Source organism: Hyperolius riggenbachi, chromosome 5, assembly GCF_040937935.1.
Source record: "Hyperolius riggenbachi isolate aHypRig1 chromosome 5, aHypRig1.pri, whole genome shotgun sequence".
In the NCBI taxonomy this organism is placed as follows: domain Eukaryota; kingdom Metazoa; phylum Chordata; class Amphibia; order Anura; family Hyperoliidae; genus Hyperolius; species Hyperolius riggenbachi.
Window position 1 is genome coordinate 105,562,717 of NC_090650.1, and position 14,698 is coordinate 105,577,414.

Below are 14,698 nucleotides of genomic sequence, written 5' to 3' on the forward strand. Positions count from 1 at the left end.
CAATTGACATCATTGTAAAACTGTCAGACAACTCATGAAGAAAAACTGATGCACAGAAAAACTGACGAGTGGAAACAGGCCTTTCCCGAGATTCCTGGAGCAATCACGATTTTGCGACCGCAGGCACTGATGTGGTCGCTCCAGAATCACTCAAAATTTGCTGAAAGTAGCCTTTTGCGATTGCTCTGAGTTCCCAACGCTGCTAGTGGGACCACCCCCATAGGGGTCCACTGGCGTAAAGCTTTGCAGATCACCGGCGACTGGCAAGTGCTGCAAAAGCACCCCTAGTGGGCCCCAGCCCTAATGCATTTATCTAGCTGTGTTGAAAGCCTGATAAAGGCAACTTGCAAATGATTGGACACTTGGGGATTTTGCACATTTGGCCACGTTTGTACATGATCATTTTTTCACATTAACAAGGAGAATTTGGATGTGTTTCTTTCCTGGTTAAAACCCCCTGGCAAGTATATGCCACATTTACTTGGATGCCATCAAACACAATGCCCTAAAACACTTCATGTGCACTGACAAATTGACATGACTGAAGATTCCACACCAACATGATTTAGGGCTGAAACCCGCTAGCAAAAAAAGTTCTTGCGAATGCAATTCTATGGGGGATTTTTATAAAAGCACATCACGCAAGTGGGATCACACCCATAACATTACATTAGCAAGAGTTTTTTTAATCACAAAGCGCTCAGAAAAGCGCTCCTAGTAGGTTCTAGGCCTTAGGGTGCTTGAGAGATGTAACTAGGTCTAACTTACCAATACATTTCTTATTTAAGACAAGAAAATGAAATAAACCAAAATAAGCACAGGAAAAACATACTGCGGATATTGTCCCAGGTGGAACTTACAATCCCTTACCAGGATCTCCAAGGCAAGGGTGTCCTTCGCTTTACCGCTGTGTTGTCACTGATAATGTTGGCGAGTCATTCCCCCAGTAATGACCACATCTGTTTTGCTTTGGGCATTTTATAAACACTCCAGAGAGATTTTTAGTATAATAGCCCTCACAGCCCCAGAAAGTACACGTTAAACATGACCACTTTTTGCTGACATCTGCACATAAAACATAACTGTATTACTCATAATAACAAATAATGTTCTGTTTTGGAGAGCTTTCAACATGACAGAAAGCAGGGTTGAACGCTGAACACGAGACAAATGGTAACACATGCTCTTGATCTGTGGTGGAGTTTGCATTAAACATGTTTGGCAAAGAAGCTCTTTTCCTCACCTCTACCATTAAATGCATGCAGCAACACAGAATTCTCTGCCCTGATAAGCGTTCCGACTCTTCTATCACATCCTAAATTGCAAACAGATGCACATGACGGGAGCAGATGCACATAACTTTGTGCTCTGACAGACACTTAGAGATATGGGCACTGCATTAGTGCCAAAGCCATCAATACACATGGCATTGCTGACTGGAGTGGAGGCAAAACTTGTTTCCTGTCATATCTCATAACAATGAGCCCATCTTGTATTTGTTACTTTACATCTGGGCGGCTTGGCAAAAAAGTCTCAAAAAAACTTAACAAAAAGTCTGTCACGATTTTATACAAATTTTTGAATCTACTTATGTAGTTTATGAATTTGCTTATGACTATTTCATATGTGGCCTTTCTCTAAATCTTAGGTCTATCTGGTATCTAAAAGCATTGCTTTTCTTACTAATGGGCAGGTTAAAAAAAAAAAAAAGGAATAAAAACCTCAACAAAAATCGTTAATTCCTGAAATGCTGCTTTTGGTTTTTATTGAGGTACACATAAAAATTGCGCTCATTCATCCCTTTTGCCCAGTTTGAAATGCAGGTCTTTTTGTACAAACTACCAGTGTACCATTAGAAAAATTGCCCTGTTTAAATTGTTAAGTGCACTCTGGCATCTCGCCACTGTCAGAAAATGTGATTTTGGGCTATTTGCCGCAACAGCAGAGTAAAAATGCTTCTTTGCTAGATTGCACATAATTCTGACAGTGTTTAAGGGGGAAAAGTGTATTTTTATGTGATGGAGGAAACAAATTTCATGTCACCTTCCTCTTGGTAGAGAAGTGAGAAAAAACTGAATAAATGTAGTATTTGAGTTATAAGAACACGCTGTAAAGTTTAATGGGATTGGGCACTGAATAGCAATAACATTTGTAATTTATACATTATAAAAATATAAAAAAAGGTTTTAAGCATTTTCTTGATCCAGTCGTCTGTCCTACTTGAGTAATGCTGCATACACACTTGAGATAAAAGTCTTTGGAAAAGGCAAGATCACAGACCAATTTTACCCCCTTCCATGTAGTATGAGAGCCATACTCTACACAGTCTATTCTATGGAGCTGAACTCCTCATCAGATATAAATCTTTGCAAGATGCTGCACACAAAGATGCCCGTACACACTCAAAAGATCATTATCTGCAAAAGATCCATTCCTGCAAAATGCATTCATAGTCTATGAGATCTGCAGATCCTCATACACACCTTGTTTAACAGACTTCATCTGCATACCTGGCAATCATCTGCAGATCTGAAAATCCATCCTGGTGGATCTGATCTGCAGATGATCTGCAGATGATTGTCTGTTAAACTAGGTGTGTATGATGATCTGCAGATCCCATAGACTATGAATGCATTTTGCAAGGATGGATCTTTGGCAGGAACAGATCTTTTGCAGATAATGATCTTTTGAGTGTGTACAGACATCTTTTATTGGTTATGCGAATCTGCATGCAGAAAACGCATGCAGATTCTCTCTAGTGGAAACGGGCCCTTACTCTCATAAAGCTGAATAATTGCAAATGCCTTCTGTTTTAAGAAGACAAATGCATTGCTTTTTTTTCAGTAAGAAGGTTTTTTGGGGACTTTGAGCCCCTTATATTGACCTAGTGGTTCTGGATCACCATGCGCTATCTGGCTACTTTGTAACACTTCCTGTGTGATGTGTAGCCTCATCCACGGTGTGGTACTTGGTGACGATGTGTAATGCCACCACAACCCAGCATTGCCACTTAGATATCAGGGGTTGATCCTCATCAATGTCCATGAAAATACTGAGGGAGCGTTTGTGTTTTTCATGTACAAAAGCAGAAATTCCCTGAGCAGAGAGCAGTGGCAGAGGTCAGTAAATGCTGCATTCCTTTTTATTAATATTCCAGATATACTTTTAAATTGTCTCCTCTACAAACACCAGAACACCAGCCTGTTCCAGCGACTGTACACATCCTACAAGGAGGAGGAACAGCAGACTACACTTATTACACCAATTATCATGTGGTAAAGATAAGGCAAAGCACACACAACCCGTCACATAACAAAAACATAAGATGCCAGAGATGGAAAAATCCTGTCACAATGCCTGATACAGAACACATTTATTATTAAGCCCAGACTCTTCGGATGTCATCAGGCTTGGCATGTCTAATAAAAGGAATGAATGAAAGATGAAACAGAGCAAATATTAATGCTGGAGGCCATTGCTAAATGTGGACATAAAAACAAAGCCATAGGAACAATGGACAATACTAATGACTCGGGAGGTGAATCTCTGGAGCTTGCAGCAAGGCCTACATAGCCGTCCTCATAATTTTGACACTTAGTAGATGGAGGCTGCCAATGTAAGAGGACACCTAAACTCACACTATATTTTCACACACATCTTTTCACTGAAAACTATGAATTATGATCTAGGGCAGGGGTGTCGAACTCAAATACAAAGCCAAAATTGAGCTCTGGGATCAAGTTGTGGGCCGACCTCAATGTCTAGTAGCCACATCTCTCCCTTATTAAGTTCCCTGATGTCTAATGTCTCCCCTCCAACCCCTATACAGTTCCCTCATGTTTAGTGGTCCTCCCTCATCTATACAATTCCCTGATGTTTAGTGGCCCTCTCCTTCCCCTATACAGTTTCCTTGTGTTTAGTGGCCCTCTCCTTCCCTTATACAGTTCCCTGGTATCTAGTGCTGCCCCCCCTCCCCATATGGCTGCCCTGGTGATCTAGGGCTTATTATCCAATATGGCTTCTCTGATGGTCTAGAGTGGGCCAAACATAATGTATAGTGGAAAACCACCTGAGGGCTAAATCTGATGGCTCCAAGGGCCAGATTTGGCTTACGGGCCGGAGTTTGACATGTATGATCTAGGGTGAGCAGATTTCTAAAAATCTGCTGCTTTCCTACATAAAAATAGGTAAACATTTCTGCGTGGGTTTAAAATGATATTGTCAGGCTCGGCCATGCTCTGTGCACTGAAACTCCCAAACAGCAGACGCCCAGGATTTGATGCAAGTGATGTTTATTTACAGTGAAAGGTACATGCAGTGTTCGAAGCAGGGGTTCCAAACATAATCCAAGAACAGGTATGCAACACAAAGTTCAGGAACAGTATGCAGGAATATTACCCAGAGGCTGGCAAACAGATACAAATTCCAGGAACAGATGTGCAGGTTTTCCAGGAACAGTGACTGACTGTCATCTGACATTTTAGCCAGCAGTTCTATAATCTCTGTACCAGGCTATGGCTGAAGCTATTCAACCTTTCTATCTTGTGTTGTAAAATTCCCTGCCATTACAAAATGATCATTACATGTTCCATATTTATTATAATTTGTGGCTCAGAAATCTTTGAGTGAAACTGTGGAAATGGACCATCATGTAATGATGGCTCTGGGAAATTTGGGTGCAGGGTAAAGCCAAAAATGATGGCTCGTCCTGCTCCTGTGCAAGTCCCGGCAGTGTTAAATACCATTCCCCCTCCAGGCCGCCATTGACACCAGTAAAAGACTTAAAGGAATACTATTAAACCAACTGTTCTAAAATGACAATGTACAAATAATGTCTAAGTAGCAGTGTAAACATTTTCCTACTTTTAATGTTAAATATCAAAGGCAAATGCTGTAATGTATTATATGTGTAGGATTTAGCATTATTTAGAACAAATTAATTGCAGAAGGGGTGTCTGCTTCAACACACAGCCAGTGTTGCATATCAGACTACAGAGTATTTTTCTCTGAAAGCAAAAAAAGTATGAAAAGCTGTGGTGTCACAAACAATCACAAATGTTTATAACAAGTTACATTTCCTCTGCTGTCTTCACACACGTCAGTCAGAGACGCTGCAGCTGCTGAGAGCTTTCTCACACACACACACAGGGTTAACAGATGAAGTGTGAGGGGAATTCCTCCTCCCCCTCATGGTTCATTCTGCCTTCAGTTTTGGCATAAGTGTGGGAATATTTTGATAACATTAAACAAAAGTTGCCAGTGAAATGTATACATCAGTACTTAGCAGCACTTCCCAAACAATCCTATCTCAATTAAAAAAAATATGTTAATCGATAGTGTTCCTTTAATTCGACTTGCAGCTACTGCTGGCGGATGAATTACGGTGTTTTATTGCAATTTGGCCGCTATATTTAGACGGCGCCCAAATTACTGACTGAGGACCGCAATAGTCATAATTCATATTATGGCCTTTGGAGGCACTGACCGCACCCCTAAATTTCCAGCCATGTTTTTGCTGAAATGGTGTGTCAGTGAATTAGCTCAGGTAGGTTCAGTATCAATCTTCACCATATGGATGTTCCTGTGGCAGCATGTTTGTGCAGCAATGGCTGCAGCATTCCAGGAGTTCCAGATATGTCTGACAACTACATATGAAGTTATTCCTTTACCCAGAAAAAAAAATCTGTTTTAGAAGAAAGAGAAGTCATGCTAAGGCAAGGTCCACACTAGCAACAGGGAGTGATGAGGGTGATATTACCATGACAGCAGCTTTCTGCATGCTAATTTTCTTTAAAGGAGGAATTAACATGTGTGTCGAGAAAATATTTAAAAGAAATTGCATATGGCTTCCACCAGGTGGGATGCTGATTGAACATCTAGCACATTAGTTAGTGGGAATGCAATCACTGATATCGATGTGTTCTTTTTTGTTGGTTTACCCCATCATTCTCATGGGGACAAGAAAAACATGCAAATGGTGGCATTTAACAAGGGTGTGAACTGAAACGTAAGGGCACGTAACAGCTGAAAAATACGGTCAACCAGCAAAGCTTGGAATCCTAATCAGTTATCCAATAAGCTCTACATTTTCCCAATTGTGATACAATCCATCAGAAACAGTAGGATAGGTTCATACTAGTGTCAAGCACTGATGTTTCTCTGGCACTACCACAACCAGGAGGATGGCAAGTCAAAATAACATGATGAATTTCACAAGGACATTTGTGCTTGAAACTCAATCAGCATCTCATTTGGTGGATGATGGACGATGCATACAAATTGTTTCTTTTAATTTTCTTGAATAGCATTGTAATTGCCCATTCTGGGAAAATACAATGCAATATGAAAGTTATCTGACTTTGCATTCAAATGTGCTGTTATCATCAGTATGGCATTTGTAACATTCTGTGGAGATGCAGCTGCGGGCAGTCAGGATGCCCCCGCAGCTGCTTCGGTTTCCCTGTCGGGTGTTTCGCCTGTCCCCCCGGCGTCTAGCACGCCGAGGGGATTGTCAGTGGCTCATAGAGTGGCTTTGTCGCGCGCGCGCACAGACAGGACCTTTATGCGGGGAGGAGGCGCGTCAGCTGACCTGCCGGTCGGCTGACGTCAGAAAAGACTCTCGGCAGCTCGGAATGGCTGATGGGCGTGGCCGAGGGGTCTCCTCCGCTTCTTAAGCCTCCGGGAATCACTTGCAAACTGTCTGCTGTTGCGAATGCTTCGTGTGAGCACTCAGATCTTAGATAGTTCTGGTGTGCTTTGATCTGGGAGGAAACCAGGGATTTCACACAAGACTAGGAATTGTTATTACTACTGTTCTTATTGCTTGATTATCTGTGTATGACTCTGGCTCTCTTCTGACTACTCTTGCGCTATCTGATTCTGTACCTTTGCCCATCTGATCCTGTTGCTGACTCTGCCTGAAATACCTCTATCCTTCTGCCTGCCGATTTTGTACTGTATCCTCCTGTCTGTTGCCGAACCGATCTGTCTGACCACTCTACTCACCAGTGAGCCCTTGTCACTGGTGAGGTTCCTTACTGATAGTACCCACCAGCTTCTCTGGTGAGGTTCTGCCAAACTAATCAGTATTACTGTTGCACCAAGCACTGTACACTTGCTATTACCTTGTTAGCTATACTTGCATTATTGGTGATTCTGCAGATCACCATATAATCAGGTATAGTGTCTGATTTATTGGTGATACTGCAGATCGCACAATAACCAGACTTCTGTTTGCTACACCAATCGTTACAGAATTCTACTGTTATTTCCTTAAGCTAGTGGGAACCTAGAGTACAAAAATATAAATAAATAATTATTCATGAAAACAACCATTAGTGTATCCTAGTCTCCCACTGGCGGGAAGAAATCTTCTGAATAGGAACAAATGGGTGTCTACATGACTTGAAAATGACCGGTCTCCAAGGAAATGAGTTTCCACACAAACACAGCAGCACCCTACCTGACTTTCCTCTTTTTTTCTTGACCATTTCTGCTTTTCAGTATGAAGCCATTTAAAACAAACCCTAAATAGAGGAAAACCTCTGGATGGTCCAGAGACTTACCATGTCCCCGTCAACTCAACTGACACTGGCCAGGACCTTCTTTTTGTTTGCAGCTGTGCTCCCTGTTTTTCTATTATAAAGTTACTGCTATAACTATATGGATGGTAAACTGGTTAAAGAGAGTCTGAAGCCAAAATAAATAACTTTTTTTTCTTGCCATTTATCTTCAGCAATAAGATCGCAGCTGAAATGCTGCATTCCCGCGGCAGAACAATGTCTTTATACCCGCAACATTCAGGGCTCCTTCCTGGTAGAAGCAGAGCTTTGTGCAGCAGTTCTGACTCTGCTAGAGTCAATCTCCGCCCCTCTCAGTCTTTTTTCACTGAGAGGGGTGGGGAGAGGCAGAGATCGGCAGAGATTGACGCGAACAGAGTCAGAGCTACTGCAGAAGGCTCTGTCTCCCCCGGCAGCAAAATCCATGACCTGGAAAGTCGTAGAATATTGCCCCGGGATTTGGGGGGCATAAATACCTCGTTCTGCCTCGTGGATGTGGCAGTTCAGCTAGAAACTTATTGCTGAAGATAAATGGCAAGTAATTACAGGTATTTTTTATGGCTTCAGACTCTCTTTAAGGGCACCATCTCTTACACAAGAGACCAGGGTTCCAATCCTGGCTGAAACCAGTACCTACTAGGCCTGAAAGACAAATCGAATTTAAACCAAAATTGTGATCACCAAGATCACAATTTCGGAATCGTCAAAGCTGCAATTATCGCGATCACGTCATTTCCACATGGTGAAGTTTAGAGAAGTGGCTTCCAACTTCCCCAAAGTCCCAGCGCATGGCGGCCTGCAGCGTTGGACATACCTTCCGCACCAGTCCCAACGCTGTTTGTCCTCTATCGCAGTCTGCCAGCTCTTGTGCTTGGCAAAACTCCAGGTTCCTGTATGTCATATGACATACAGGAAGTATCCCATGCATTAGAGCATGCAGGAGGCGAAGTGGATAGACAGGCATCGCTGGACTCATGCTTGAAGCTATGTCCAGGACTAATGCAGTTTGGGAGGCAGAGGAAGCACAGAGAGACACAGTGGGCACAGAGGGGGCACAAAGAGAGACACAGAGGGGGCACAAAGAGAGACACAGAGCGGGAACAGAGACACAAAGGGGGCAAGAGAGAGATCCAGAGGAGGCATAAAGAAGCACAAACAGAGATAGGGGGAAAGAGGGGGAACAAACAGGCACAGAGGGGAACAAAGCTTATATTGAAGGAAATCGTGAATCGAATCGAATGAAATTACTCAATTCAATTTTTTCCTAAAATCGTTCAGGCCTAGTACCTACTGAGTAAAACGTCCTTGGGCAAAGCTCCCTGTTACTGCAGGGTGGCCTACCAGGGCCTACTAATGGCTGCAGCTATCAAACGCTCTGAGTCTATCAGGAAAAAAACGCTTTACAAATGTTAGCATTATTATTATTATTATTATTAAAATCTACCTGTCTGAGATAATTAGCCTAAAGGGGCCCATACACTTTTTCGATCTCAGCTGTCGATCGATAGATCAATCGGAAATCGATTCTTTCAAATCAGCCAATCGATCGGTTTGTGGCCAATTTCGATCGACTTGATCTGTCTGACAGGATGGAAAATCTAGGTCGATCTGCTACTGGCAGCAGATCGATGGCCCATACAGTTGCATTGGATCTACTGATACAATAATGCATTTAGATCGATTTTCAATAGATTTAATTCTGAAATCTATTGGAAATCTGTTCCTAGTGTGTGGCACACATCAGATAGATTCCTGTCAGATTCGACTTGACAGGCAGCTGACAGAAATCTATCTGATGGTCGAATCTGCTGCAAATCTATAAGTGTATGGCCACCTTTATTTTCTACCTGTAGCCATAAAATGAACATGGCACGCAGCTTACAATTTGGGATGAAAACCTGGTTGCAAAGAAGCTATCCTGACCATAAATACGGGTATATGCATATACAGGTATATGCCTTACAGCACAAACTTATGCTATTTGCAAAACGATATGAAGTGTGCTTTATATAATCCATAGAGAACAATGGATCGGCAGAAACGCCTGTAATTTCACTGTATTCTGTATTATAGGGAGGTTCCCAGACCACTCTAATATGCTTATAAAATGGGGTCAATGTACTTTATTTCACAGAGAAATTTCATCTTTTGTTACAGAAATACCTTGACAGAGGGTTGTAAAGTCAACATGGCGATATTCATAGGACACATCAATCTTTGTTTCAACATTTGGCCTCTTCAGCGTAGAATATATGTTTCCTGGCCTTTTCTCGTCAAACTTATCAAACTTATTTAGTCCACAGCCCATTGTAGCAGCTCCTGAAACAGAAAAAAATATTATTATTCCTTTATTCTGTTATTCTGTTAGTCACCTAAATGTGGTCATATGATTGCAATGAACCCTGGGAAATAACTGTGTGAACAGAATAACTTTCACCACAATTGATGAGGGCAACCTGCATGTCACGTGTCATAGAAGCTGCCTTTACAATCTTTTCTAAACACACAATTGTTTTCGCCAAGCGATTAAATATTGTAGCATGTACCAGTGTGTACTAGTGTTTCTTGTGGTGCCTTCTGTTTGGTCAGTTGGTACAAACTGACAGGTGCTCTTTAAAGAGACCTTCTCTAAGGGCAGACGGTTGACTTTTGCCACCTGTGCAGATAATGTATGTTCATTTCAGAGGACAATCTGCTGTCTGTGCAGGTGTCCCTGAAACTGCTACCACTCCAGCAATCTGTTGATGTTGGATTGTGCTTGACCAATTACTGCTTAAAGGACAACTGAAGCGAGAAGGATATGGAGGCTGCCATATTTATTTCATTTTAAGCAATACCAGATCCTTTGCCTCTAATCCTAGGTACACATGATGAGATTTTCTGGCAGATTTTACTGTCTGATGGATTATTTCCAACATGTTCGATCTGATTTCCGATCATTTCCCAATAGAATTCTCATTGAAGAGAATGGAAAACCATCAGAAAACGTTCGGAAATCAGATTGGACATGTTGGGAATAATCGATCTGACAGTAAATCTGCCAGAACATTTCATCATATGTACCTAGCATAATACTTTTAGCCATAGATCCTGGACAAGGATGCAGGAGATCAGGTGTTTCTGACATTATTGTCAGATCTGACAAGATTAGCTGCATGCTTGCTTCTTGTGTTATTCAGACACTGCTGTAGCCAAAAATATAAGCAGGGCTTCCAGGCAACTGGTATTATTTATAAATTAAATATGGCAGCTTCCGTATTCTTCTCCCTTCAGTGGTCCTTTAAAATAATGGCACTGAGCATGACAGAACATGCTCCTTGGGAAATAAGTCAAGAAAGCAGGTCTGTATGGCAAATGCTGGTGAGCAGTCACCCAAAACCATCACAAAAGATTGTTTTCAGCAATTGCTTTCTAGAATGTGTGCATAGCTTTTGTCAGAAGTGTCAGAAGTGGACATTGTTAATCTATGTTTACGTTAACAAGTTACTATTTCAAGGACCCCTGTGACTTAAAGAGGAGCTGTCAGCCATACTATCTCCGAAAAAAACACATATATAAGTAGATAAATACTTGCTCTACTTACATAACATACATTCGCCTAAAGGATTATTAGGAACACCGGTTCAATTTCTCATTAATGCATTTATCTAATCAACCAATCACATGGCAGTTGCTTCAATGCATTTAGGGGTGTGGTCCTAGTCAAGACAATCTCCTGAACTCCAAACTGAATGTCAGAATGGGAAAGAAAGGTGATTTAAGCAATTTTGAACATGGCATGGTTGTTGGTGCCAGATGGGCCGTTCTGAGTTTTTCACAATCTGCTCTGTTACTGGGATTTTCACGCACAACCATTTCTAGGTTGTGAAGCCACAACACGCACAACCTTGAGGCGGATGGGCTACAACAGCAGAAGACCCCACCGGGTACCACTCATCTCCAGTACAAGTGGGAAAAAGAGCCTACAATTTGCACAAGCTCACCAAAAGTGAATAGTTAAAGACTGGAGAAATGTTGCCTGATGAGTCTCGAAAAGAGTCAGAATTTGGCGTAAACAGAATGAGAACATGGATCCATCATGCCTTGTTACCACTGTGCAGGCTGCTAGTGGTGGTGTAATGGTGTGGGGAATGTTTTCTTGGCACACTTTAGGCCCCTTAGTGCCAATTGGGCATAGTTTAAATTACACATGCTACCTGAACATTGTTTCTGACCATGTCCATCCCTTCATGACCACCATGTACCCATCCTCTGATAGCTACTTCCAGCAGGATAATGCACCATGTCACGAAGCTCAAATCATTTCAAATTGATTTCTTGAACATGACAATGAGTTCACTGTACTAAAATGGCCCCCACAATCACCAGATCTCAACCCAATAGAGCATCTTTGGGATGTGATGGAACGGGAGCTTCGTGCCCTGGATGTGCATCCCACAAATCTCCATCAACTGCAAGATGCTATCCTATCAATATGGGCCAACATTTCTACAGAATGCTTTCAGCATCTTGTTGAATCAATGCCACGTACAATTAAGGCAGTTCTGAAGGTGAAAGGGGGTCAAACACTGTATTAGTATGGTTTTCCTAATAATCCTTTAGGTTAGTGTATGTATTTCAAGGTCCACTTTTTGATTTTAATGATTATTCTATAGTAAAAAAAAGAGAAAATCCTTTTTAGCATTTCCCATTTTAACTGTGGCTATTTTGAAGCCAATCCTGATATCATTTCTTCCCTTACACTCCTCTGCCTGATTTTCCTCCCCTTCATTATAGAGAGTGCATTGCCTCAGCATGAGAAATATTGGCCAACCCGAGAGGAACAGAGGTGCGGAAGGGGAAAACAGGAGGGAAAGAGGCTTCAGTCAATCAGACTGCATACGTTAAGTCTGAGGGGAAGTAGAGGAGCAAAAAAGGACAACCCAACATGCCCTGCAACTTCCTTTTTGTGGACCAAATAAGAGAGTCAGGTAAACTGGGGAATGATCATTTATCAACAAGAAAAGTAATAGTGGTTTTAACTTTTGGATTGCCTGGTTAGCATCATTATTATTTGTATACCAATTAGAAATAAAGAATTGATTTTTGTTTTTATGCCCGACAGTTCCATTCCAATCCAACCCGATCCACTGCTGTGCAGGATCCCTCTGAACATAGCTGACAAGCTTGTCAGATACGTTCTAGTGTCTATGCTCCACTGAATGTACGAGCACCGGAAACCATAGGGCATTCAGCAATGGCATAGCTAATGGGCCCCAGTGCAGGTTTTATATTGCATCTACTATTGCTACGCCACAAGTCTTCAGAAAAGAGGTCCTATCCAAATCCAATGTCCGCTGTTATTTGACTGACCTTTTGTTCTCATGAGGGGTTGATACTGTTAGTGTGTACATTTGTCTGTACACTTTGCTGCTTTTGTGCATCTTGTGTATTTGTTGAGATGTGACACTGTGTAGCTTCCTCATTTAGTTGCTTTGTACAGCTCCCGATATACTGATTCCCTTCTCCTTCTCAGTAGGCAGGACACGCTCTCACGCGACCACAGTCACAGTAATGATAATTGTACATGAGTGTATTCTGTCTATTCATGTGGCTTATATTGTACTGTATCCACATTACCCGCAGTGTCTGTTTATTTATTTGTAAGGTGGACTTCTACTAGCTAAACCCCCCGCCTTTATTTATTTCTTCCCTGTTGGGGTATTATTGTCTCTTGCCTTTCTGCATCAATATGGCAGATTTTCTATGTCAGCACTGCAGAAAGCTCTCTGAATATCACCCTCGAAGATTATCTTATGCAATTCCTTATCAAGTTTTGTACCAGTGGCATAGCAATTGGAAATGCAGAGGCTTCAACCAGTGGTGTAACTACAATTCATGGGTACCCCCAGCAAAATGTTGATGTCCCCCCCCCCCCAAAAAAAAGAAAAAATGTTGCTAGGCCCCCCTAAAACTTTGATGACCCCCCCATGCTCACACACCTTCTGTTGCCTCCCCTTGGTGTCCTTTACATCTCACACGTGTGTCGATCATGATCTTCACACCCATAACAAGTGTAGCCCCATCAATGCCAGATCTAAAGTATAGTCCCCTGTATCGGAGGAAGAGAAGGTTAGTAGTTTGGCCCCCCACAGCTCTGGGCAATCGCATTTGCTGCTCCCTTGTAGTTACACCTCTGGTTGCAACCACACTGGGGCCCCCAGACCAGAGAGGCCTAGCAGAATACTTTTGGAGTGTGTCATTTTCCTTCACTCCATCACTGTATCAATCCACTCATCAAGTAGAAACCATACTTTCCAGAGGTAATTTTTTATTAATATATTCAAGACAGGTTATAGCTTAACATACACAAATAACCCGTTCTGTTAATGTCATATAACAAAACAAAGGAATGTTTCGTTATATGACAGGCTTTGAAAGATATACTATTTAATGGCAAGATTCTCCTTAACCACTTGAGGACCCACCCTTTACCCCTCCTTAAAGAGAGTCTGAAGCGAGAATAGATCTCGCTTCAGACCTCATAGCTAGCAGGGGCATGCGTGCCCCTGCTAAAACGCCGCTATAGCGCGGCTTAACGGGGGTCCCTGTCCCCCCAAACCCCCTCCGAGCAGCGGGGGAGCGCTTCCTGGTTGGGGCAGGGCTAACCGCCGCAGCCCTGCCCCATGCGCGTCTGTCAGACGCGTACCTCCGCCTCTCCCCCGCCCCTCTCAGTCTTCCTTCACTGAGAGGGGCGGGGGAGAGGCGGCGATGCGCGTCTGATAGACGCGACTGGAGGCAGGGCTGCAGCCGTTAGCCCTGCCTCCAGGAAGATCAGCTCCAGCGACCTTTTTCCGACCCAGGTTTGCGGGGGGTGGGTTGGGGGTGAAGGGACCCCCCGTTAAGCCGCGGGATAGCGGCGTTTTAGCAGGGGCACACGTGCCCCTGCTATATATAAGACCTGAAGCGAGATTTAGTCTCGCTTCAGTGTCTCTTTAAGGACCAGCGCTGTTTTAGCTGATCTGTGCTGGGTGGGCTGTGCAGCCCCCAGCACAGATCAGGGTGCAGGCAGAGCGACCAGATCGCCCCCCTTTTTTCCCCACTAGGGGGATGATGTGCTGGGGGGGTCTGATCGCTCCTGCCTGTCTGGGTGTTGCGGG

At 42.9% G+C, this 14,698-nt stretch overlaps 1 protein-coding gene across 2 annotated transcripts in view; it reads right to left on the reverse strand.

Moving 5' to 3' along the window:
• The window catches only part of RFTN1 (raftlin, lipid raft linker 1), a 456,281-nt gene that overhangs the window by 344,028 nt on the left and 97,555 nt on the right, over nt 1-14,698 (reverse strand). For both annotated transcript variants that reach the window (XM_068236097.1, XM_068236096.1), the window contains exon 2: nt 9,723-9,878. In XM_068236097.1, the coding sequence (XP_068092198.1) occupies nt 9,723-9,867 (145 nt within the window). In that variant the 5' untranslated portion in view covers nt 9,868-9,878. The remainder of the gene's footprint in view (nt 1-9,722; nt 9,879-14,698) is intronic.